This window comes from Schistosoma mansoni, chromosome 6 (genome assembly GCF_000237925.1).
Source record: "Schistosoma mansoni strain Puerto Rico chromosome 6, complete genome".
NCBI lineage: Eukaryota > Metazoa > Platyhelminthes > Trematoda > Strigeidida > Schistosomatidae > Schistosoma > Schistosoma mansoni.
The window spans coordinates 17794406-17804767 of record NC_031500.1 but is presented as its reverse complement, the minus strand read 5'-3'; the positions used below and the strand labels follow the sequence as shown (position 1 = coordinate 17804767).

Below are 10362 nucleotides of genomic sequence, written 5' to 3'. Positions count from 1 at the left end.
ACTTGTCAGTGACTTCATGGATTCGTGTCACGTTTTGATCTGGTGCCCCTAGCTTTCTTTCAACCTACTCCTACACCATAAAGCATTGCACGTCGGGGCAGTCGGTGGTTGGCCATACGTAACACATGTCTCAGCCATCTCAACTGATGAAGTTTCATTACTTCATCAATTGATTTGCCATCCTTACCTAGTACCCGTTTCCTAACAACTGCATTACTTACTCGGTGGTCCCAGGACACCTATGATCGAAAACTAGTAGAATAGACTAGGGGCAAAAGTGAATGTTACAGTTTTACAAGCTTTGAATTAAATGAAACAACGTCCCCCCCAAAATAAATTCCATAGTTTGTTAAGGTTTCTTATTTCGCTATTCACATCAAATATATTTAGAAATGATAAATTATATTTCATTATTGTAAATCATATTAGTGTAGTGTAATGATGAAAAACAAAATAAGAGAAGAAAATAGAAAAGAAAAAAAGAAATTTGAATTCACTTATTGTTGTTTGTTTGAATCTTCCCATCGATGTGTTAGGACTGTAACTGGTCAGTTTCTAATTGGCATATGTGCATACTGTACGTATTGCCTCAATATAGCCTAAATTTAAAACCTGGTAAGCAAAGATAGATATTGGCTAACAGTACAATCCAGTTTGACGCGCGACACTTCGTCCTATTTGGGACTCTTTAGCTGGATGCACCTGCATCTCAGAGTTAATGTTCACTCTGGGATTCGAACGCTGTATCGTTCACTTCAAACGTCATTGCGTTATCCACTCGAAAAGAAATTATTTCCCATGGATACAATTCTCATCATTTGATTGGTTAATTATTTACACCAATCAAATTTTTCTTTGGTTATCGTCCAATAGATTGACCTTTTTTCTATTTCTATAAATAATCTCAATTACAGTCCATAAATCAAACCATAAAAAATTAGGAAACAATCTAATGGAATCTAAACACCATCCATCATTTGTAAATTCAACTGAAGAATTTCATAAATTATTATCACAATGCCCATTTATGTCAATTATTCAATCATCAGAAATCAATAAAAAGAAAATCAATAAAAAATATAAAACAAAATTAAAAGATACAACGTTACATAATCATCAATTATTAAATGAAAATAATGAAACATTGAATCAATTTAAAGGTTTGTTTATGTTGGATATAATTTTCCATTTTTTTGTTGTTGTTCATTAGAGTATTATGGTTTCATTTTTTCAAAAAAGAAAAAGAATCTAAGGATAAGAGAGTTGATGATCTGTATTAGTTAGTTATGACGATGAGGGTTTCTTAGTTGATCCGACATTCTTTTTGAAAGAATCGATGAACGGAGCTTCAACCATGTGTTGAGGTAATGAATACCACTCGATGATGATTTGATAGGAAAATTAGTAAAATTAGCTGATATGTAATTTGTTTTGGACTTGGGAATTTTTGTTGGAATATCCTAGTAAATTCTCTTTTCTTTCGAAGACACAAAACAATGTGAACATATCAGATGTAAATTTATTACTAAATAATTTGAAAACTGTAATCAAGTCACTTTTAGTTCTTCGATATGATAATGAGAATAAATTTAGCTTAGCCGGTCGAACGTCATATGAGAGCTTCGCGATTGCGAAAATCAGTTAAGTTACTGTTCTCTAAACCTTTTCCAAAATCTCATATATATATCAGAAGGGGCTTTGAGGGATATTACAGTAATTTTAATAGTTGAGATCATAAATCATTTGAAGCTACACCACCATAGAAAACCTGGAAGTACTGGACAGTCGTTTTGTTTACGATTCCGCGGTTTTCCAGGTTTTCCTAAGTGCTCTAGCTTCAAGTGATTCTTATGTATTTTATTGATATATATTGGTACAAAAGGGCACCAGGTACATATGCGCCACACTATTTGTGTGTGTGGGCTGTGATACTGCCCGGGTGCCCAAACCGAAGTAATTCTAGATCTCGACTATTAAAAATATATAATTATATGATTTTCTAAGAGTTTAAGCGATTGTGTTTATTCCATTTATGAGGAATGAATGTAAAAGTTTAAATGTGATACTCCTAATTTAGACACCAACTTCAAGATTTGGTACTTATTCTGTTTAATTGATCATGACGATGATCAGTGTTATTCTCTTATAAGTTACAGCTTCAAGTATTCAATGTTTAGACATAATGCATTGAGTAAAAGCATAGTTAGTTACTACCTAGTTACATAAATGGTAGACTATGGAATTTGTTACTTTATTGTTTGTTATAATGAATGATTACTAAAAACATTTGTAATTAGATGTTACCTTGTATAATTTTCTCCTACATTGATAATGATAATTTATAAATTAATGAATTGTAATCTTAAGAATATGTATGATAAAAGACAGTGAAATAATATTACACTGAATACAATTTACTTCAGTCGCCCTTTTTTTAAATACTTATCTTATGGCGTAGTGTACTTATATCCATATAAGTAGTATATGGTAGTGTTCAGACATAGAATGTATTTTGTCAGAATATCGAAAAGGAAAGAACCGGAATGAAGCACAATCGGTACAAAAATGCATAAACAATGGAATCAGAGAATATGGATTGGTGTTTGCAGTAGCAACAGTTAAGATTGAGACAGTTGATTGATAGTTTGCAAATTAACTGTTTACTACTGTATGGTTATCAGAATTTAGTGAGATAGTCTGTAATGCTGTGCTTTAATACATTCGATTGTCCTCACTTATGTTCCTGATCACTACAATCTATTTATCATAAGCTTCAATTATTCGATTCAAGATGTCTTTCAACATACTACTTAATTGTTTTAAAACTATTGAATGTGTGATATTGTGATTAGTTGTAGGCTAATCGATAAAAAAAATACCAAATCAATCAATCATATTATAAACCTTAATTACCTGGAGTGATGAAGACGTACATTTCATATACCTGGATATCAATAATTAGAAAGTTCATTGTCAGGAAAAATTTAGAAAGTTGTATGGCATGATATCAATTTAGAATATCGTTGACGGCTTATGTGAGCCATATGAGAAGGTCAGTCAGCTACAACGTAGGACCAGGCACATTTATGCATCGGTCAAAGTTGCCATACCTCACTCATTAGCACAACAAGATGAACACCGGATTCATAGAAGTAATTAATTTAGTGGTGGTAGTATATAAAAGATAGGTTGTATATAAGGATATAGTATACGAAGGAAAAAAAGTTATGAGGCAATTTTAATCTCAAGGTTTAAGGTAAGATAAAGAGTGTATACATCTACGCCAATGTGATCGATTCTGAGCCATGTCACCTAGAGTCTCCAACCATTCGTTACGACAGTCACACGGACCCCAACCAGGTAGTCTGCATCTACCAACATGGCTCAGACTAGAAGTTAGTGACTTCAAGCACTGATGTCATGTTTTGGTTTGGCCACCCTTAACTCTCTTCCAACCATCCCCTACACTAGTCAACATTGCGCGTCGTGATAATCGATGTTCAGGCATACGTAACACGTGGCCCAACCATCTCAGTTGATGAAGATTCATCACCTCATCAACTGATTTACCATCATTCCCTAATACCCTTTGTCTAACCTAACTATTACTTACCCGGTGATATGAGAAGGTAAACTTTCTGAATTCACTTTTTTGGAATAACATAATTGGAAAATTTAAATTCAAAATAATGACAACACAACGAACATTAATAAACAATAAAACTGAAAAATCTAACATGATCGGATCTGAATTTCGATCACATACATAGAAGTTATGTACAATATGTGATGTTGGTTACTAAAGGAATTTCAGTGATTGATTTCGTCTACAAAAAATAGGCGTCAACTAGAATTCTCACGAATGATAAAAATCATTGTAAACATTGAGTAAGCATCTTTATTTTAGTCCACCACAGTGTGCTAATTATAAATTCTTAACTATTCAGAACGAAACGATTGTCAGCTATTTATTTGGCTTTTATTATCGTTTCACAAGTCTAATCATAAGGAACTAATTGACAGATAGATCTATCTTAGGAGATTTTTTTCATTTTCTATCGTTGATATTCAGGATTGCAACTGATTAGTCTATATTGCCATATGTTCATTCTGAGTGTATTGTCTTTATAAAGTGTGCTCCGAAATATTTTAGAATCTTTGGATTAGTATTCAGATAGAACGATTTGTTTGATTTGGGTCTCGTCAGCTAGATGTACATGGACCCCAATACTGATGTTTCCATTGATATTTGAAACCATTGCATAATGGTTGAAACGTCAACGTTGTTTATGGAAAGATGATGATTTTTGGTTACCAATAACATCGATGAGAAATGAAAAGTTTTTACGAGTACCTGTTTATCCATTAAACGCTTTGTGGATGTCTGGGTGAAATAACATAGATGACAATGAGTAAAGGTTTGAAGCGAGAGACACAAGATTGAGTCTTGGTATAGAAATCAATAGTGAAACACAAGTGCATCTAAATGATGATGATTCCCATATATGATAAAGTGTACGCTTCGTACTTCAATGTTAGTCATAGTCCAAATATACAAGCACTAGATTTACTCTATCATGAATTGTATTGCTCAAAATATCTTATAATGTCCACCACAAATTGAAATCAGATGGTGTATCATTGAAAACTTGTTCAGTGATCACCATTAATTTGAGGTTATTCATTATTAATTCACAAAAAAAACAACTTCACATTGAACCTATGACTTCCATGTATCATTGGTAAAGTATATCCTTAAAATAAATACATACAGACCCTCATCAAAAATGGTTATCCACCTACGTTCGTCGATAGCAACTTAACACCTAGACTTCATCAGGGAAAAGCTCCGACAGTACAGAAGAAAACTTTATTTATGAATATGGAATTTAAAAGAGACACAGCTGCTGAAATCCTCAATAGATGGATATAAAAATCGTTGAATAAACTATTCTACGCAGCTAAGTTTCGAACTGTTTTCTCTAGCCAACCCACCATTCTGGGATGTGTTAAGGATAATCTATTGCTCTGGGCCACATCAATGTATATCCGTAAATTTACTTGCTCATGTGGGGCACGTTACACAGGCCGCGAAGCGGGATTGTGGATACGCACTGCTGAGGAGTCCCACAATAGAACGAAACGGCCGTCCAGTGCTTCCAGGTTTTCCATGGTGGTCTAGCTTCAATTGATTCACTGTCTCAGCTATATAAATTTACTAAAATCTTCAAGAAACCACCTTCGGATAATTATTTTCTTCCTTACTGCTTGATTAGTACGTAACCTTATTTTTTATTTATTGTCGAATCAATCTATAATACAATCTTTTTTAGCTTCCTATAGATATATATTTTCCATATAACATTGTATACAATTGTACAACTTAAGTTCAGTTCGAATCTCGCGTGGGCGGGATTGTGCATGCGCACTGCTGAGGAGTCACACAGTAGGATAGAACGACCGTCCAGTGCTTCCAGGTTTTCCATGATGGTCTAGCTTCAATTGACTCATGATTTCAACTATGAAAATACTGAAATCTCCACCAACTCCACCCTTCTGATTAAATGATTTCATCGAAAAGAAACATGTTCTTGGCAATGGATTCTCTTTGTTCTTATTCAATGGCACCATAAGTTACTTTAAATATACATTACCATATGATACTCAACCAATAAACGTTTTATCTTATTTCTTTTTATAGATAAATCTGGTAAAAAAGAGGAAGAAATCATTATCAAAGATATAAAAATTGTAAATAAACAAACTACTAATAATACTACTAACTACTTAAATTCATTAAGTAGTATAAAAAAATCAAAGTTATTTAATGAATTTAATAAATTATCATTAGATGAACAAAATGAAGAAAATGAATTACGTTATAAACAATTAAGTAAATTGTATGAATTAATTCAATCAAATCCAGAACAATATGGACAATTAACGATTGATAATATAATAGAACAAATGAATCATTTTTATTTATAAAAAGAAAAACTGTCGTACAATGTAATATATATTGAATCTTTAAATGAATGCAAATGTATATGGCAACCAAAGAGAGGAAAACAAACACCCCATTAATTCTATTCATTAGATGTAATTACAACCTACCCCTCCATTCATTGTAGACAAAAGTATATATATATATAGAGAGAGGGGGATAGAGAGGTAGATAGATTCTTTTCTTGATACATGTTGTGTTTATTCTTTTGATTAAAACAATAATGGGCAATGTAAATAAAATACAAAAAAAATTCTAATTAGATCAGTGAAATAAACAAAATAGTCAATGAAAACTAGTTGTGTTTGTTTCAATTGGAAATATCGTTTATAAAGGCTGTTCAAATCTTCTGTTTGTTGATGTTAGGCGTTTGAAGCGAAAGGTACTACATTCAAGTTCCGATGTGAACATCAAGACTGAGGTTTAGGTACATCCAACTTGATGAGTTCAAAATATAAGGTGAAATGTGAATTCTAGATTCTGTTGTTATCTGATTAACCCAACTCTGCTTATAGCATTATAATAAATATGAATGAAGTTAGTGTGTACCTTTTTGATGTAGGTTTGTTCACTGAGCTGGATGGTTTGGTCGTTTAGCTTTCATCGTCCTTCTGAACGACATCAGCACAAACTTCAGGTAGAAGTGAAGTGGTTGAAGTAAATCGGACAAAGCGAACGACCCCTTCGTCTTCGCCCGCACGAACATCAATTACCAGTCAAACACCACGACATGTCTTCACTCATATCAATATACGTGGACAACTACGGACACACATTCGACTGGAAAAATGTGCAGATTTTGGATAGAGACAATTCCAAAAACACCAGAGAACTTTTAGAAGCTTGGTACTCAGGTCAATCAGCAATAAACAAGCACATTGAAACAAAACAATCAAGAAAATTGATCGATAGCATTCGATCAGCACTAAGCACTTGACACGCATGAGATTGATCAACACCCAGTGATCAATCAATTGTGATTAGATCTCAGTCCTACAGGAGGTCGGTCGCGAGTGACACGGGATCGAATCCGCCAGGGAGCATCAGTTACCTCAAGATTACAGGTACACCTTGCGGACGAGTGCCAAGTAGCACGAAACACGGGTCCAGGATTTACTGTTGACCACTTCCAAACATCATTTTACCTCAATATATATACCCAGTGAACAATCAATTGTGATTAGAAAATTATGCAGAAACATAGGAACAAAAATCAAACCAATAGAAGATACAACCCAAACAAAGAAATAAACAGTGACAGATTTAAGGTCAATAAGAACGAATCAACATCGAGGTGTACAGTACAAGCTGTGAATCACATGTGCAGAAATTCAAACACTTCACTTCTGCCCGAAGTTTGTTCTGATGATCTGGTTCAGAAGGATGATGAAAGCTCCACGACCAAACCATCCAGCTCAGAGAACAAAGCTTTATCAAAATCACCCACCTGAGCTAAAAATCTTCTAAACCAGGTTTGGCCGATCAGGGAATATCTTTGACTATCAAACACAAAGAATATGTAGATAGAAGCTGAGTATGTTAGTCTGTAGTTGATAAATAAACTACAGATAAGAATTACTTTGAATAAAACCAATGGTTTAAGGGTAAAATGAACAAATCTATACATTTTATTGGGCACCGTGTGATTAGGCCGTTATTCTAGAAGAAATTGTGTTATTTAGTTCGGTTGTGTACGACCAATGGCCTTCTGTTAACCAAATGACAAAATACCCCTCTTTTGATCAACAAGTCGGTGACAGTGACGAAATGGCCGACATCAATACATAAGCCTACTGGTCCTGGATGAAGCTTCCTAATCTCACTTGCCCAACGGTCACAACAGAACAAAGAGGGTAGACAAACTTCTATAGTATAGTTCAGTTCATAAATTCAAAATTATTTAGTTACCTAATCGCACAGCAGTATAAGCATGAAAATCCAATGGTCATATGACTAAACAAGGGAAAGTCTTTGATAAATCAACAGTAACTTAGGGAAAGTACAATATAGAAACAGTTAATGCACCACGAAAAGCTTACAAGTAGGAGAATACAAATATAAAATAATCCAAGTATTTACTAATTATACAGCTAAAGTAAAGATAGTAGTTTTTCTTAAGATAGTTCTGAAAATGATTACTTTCACGGTATTCACCTCGTTATATCAGTTCTCTACAAATTCCAAACAGAAACTCAGTCTCTAGGAGTTCGGTTTTATTTTGGTTATCTTGTCTGACTGTTGTATAAGTGATGAGGATGTATTAGTTCATATATATATCTGGAAATTGTCATACTATTTTGTCAGTAGTGCCGTAAAAGTTTTTTGCTCAATTCTTTGGCTGGATTTTAATCCTTTTAAATGAATTTTTTCAATCAGTAAAGACTACAGGAATCAATAGGTCCAAGTTTCCTTTCTAGTCATCGGTAGTTAGGAAGAAAATTGGTCACAATCGCAAACTTCGAAGATATGACACCCAGGAAAAATATTCTGTTTCTAAGGCACTAAATTATGTTACGTTTACAATGTCTTTAGGACTGATCGAATCTAATATTCTATTACAATCTATCCATCATCTTTCTATAATTGGGTTTTAAAAAAATTATTTCTACTTTAATAACGCAGTGTTTGCATCTTTGTCGACCAAAAAAATGGTTGATATTATCCAAATTCATGCTAAATTAATGCATTCTATGAACTGCTTGAATATTGATCAGTCAGTCAGTCAGCGACAACGTAGGACCAGGCACATATATGCATCGGTCAAAGTTGCAGACTATTTGGTTGGGGTCGGCTGGACTATCGTAATCAATGGTTGGAGACTCTAGGTAACATGGCTCAGAATCGATCACAATGGCGTAGGTGTATACACTCTTTATCTTCCCTTAAACCATGAGATTAAAATTGCTCCATATCTGCCTTCCTTCCTATGCTATATCCTTATATACAAAATTTTATGTACTACCAGTCAGTCAGCTACAACGTAGGACTAGGCACATTTATGCATCGGTCCAAGTTGCCATACCTCACTCATTAGCACAACAAGATGAACACCGGATTCATAGAAGTAATTAATTTAGTGGTGGTAGTATATAAAAGATAGGTTGTATATAAGGATATAGTATACGAAGGAAAAAAAGTTATGAGGCAATTTTAATCTCAAGGTTTAAGGTAAGATAGATAGTGTATACATCTACGCCATGTCACCTAGAGTCTCCAACCATTGGTTACGATAGTCACGCGGACCCCAACCAAGTAGACTGCATCTGCCAACATGGCTCAGACTAGAAGTTAGTGACTTCAAGCACTGATGACACGTTTTCGTTTGGCTGCCCTTAACACTCTTCAAACCATCCCCCACACTAGTCGACATTGCGCGTCGTGGTAATCGATGTTCAGGCATACGTAACACGTGGACCAACCATCTCAGTCGATGAAAATTTATAACCTCATCAACTGATTTACCATCGTTACCTAATACCCTGCGTCTAACCTCACTATTACTTACCCGGTTATCCCAGCAGATGCGAGCAATATTTCTAAGACATCTGTGGTCAAATACTAGTAGCCTACGAGTATCTTCTACTCTTAATGGCCATGTTTCACAGCCATAAAGTAGAACAGAACGAACTCCTGCGCAGTATACTCGTCCCTTAATTGATAAACGGATATCTCGTCTTCGCCATAGGTGACGTAAGTTGGCAAAAGCCAAACGAGCTTTTCGAATCCGTGCTGAGATTTCGTCAGACACCAACCCATTAGGGCTGATCACACTTCCAAGATAAGTGAAGTTGTCCACACGTTCGACTACTTCACTCCCTATCCTTAGTTCAGGTGTTGACGCAGGCCAGTCCCGGAGTAACAATTTACATTTGGATGGGGAGAAACGCATCCCAAACATCCTGGCATTATTACTGAGTTCCAACAGAAGACTCTGCATTTTGCCAGCGTCTTCACCAAACAGGACTATATCATCTGCGTATTCTAAGTCGATAAGTGAACCTCCTGGTAGGAGATCAATTCCTGAAAATTCAGTCGACGAGAGTGTTATTTCCAGCAACAGGTCTATAATGAAGTTAAACAAAAATGGGGATAGTGGACAGCCTTGACGGACACCACTTGAGGTTGTAAAATAATATGACAGTTCGCCATAAGCCCTCACTCGACTGGTAGTGTTCGGGTAAAGAGCCTTCACAAGGTTTATGTACTTCTCAGGTACACCTTTCAATGACAGACACTGCCACAGAACCTCTCGGTCTACAGAGTCAAATGCTGCTTTCAAGTCAAGAAAAACTATCATTGTCGGACGCCGATAAGCGTGTCTGTGTTCTAAGACTTGACGAATGGTGAATATGTGGTCG

General features: G+C 35.1%; 2 protein-coding genes across 2 annotated transcripts in view; one reads left to right on the top strand and one right to left on the bottom strand.

The window, feature by feature from the left end:
* The window catches only part of Smp_131430 (putative steroid dehydrogenase), a gene marked incomplete at both ends in the record, with an annotated part of 8026 nt that extends 2038 nt beyond the window's left edge, over positions 1 to 5988 (top strand). The window contains one exon of the mRNA XM_018798460.1: positions 5821 to 5988. Within this exon, the coding sequence (XP_018653400.1) occupies positions 5821 to 5988 (168 nt within the window). The remainder of the gene's footprint in view (positions 1 to 5820) is intronic.
* Positions 5989 to 8559: 2571 nt separating this feature from the next.
* Positions 8560 to 10362, bottom strand: part of Smp_131420 (testis-specific protein pbs13-related) — a gene marked incomplete at its 3' end in the record, with an annotated part of 26793 nt that continues 24990 nt past the window's right edge. The window contains exon 9 of the mRNA XM_018798459.1: positions 8560 to 8581. Coding sequence (XP_018653399.1) covers positions 8560 to 8581 — 22 coding nt within the window. The remainder of the gene's footprint in view (positions 8582 to 10362) is intronic.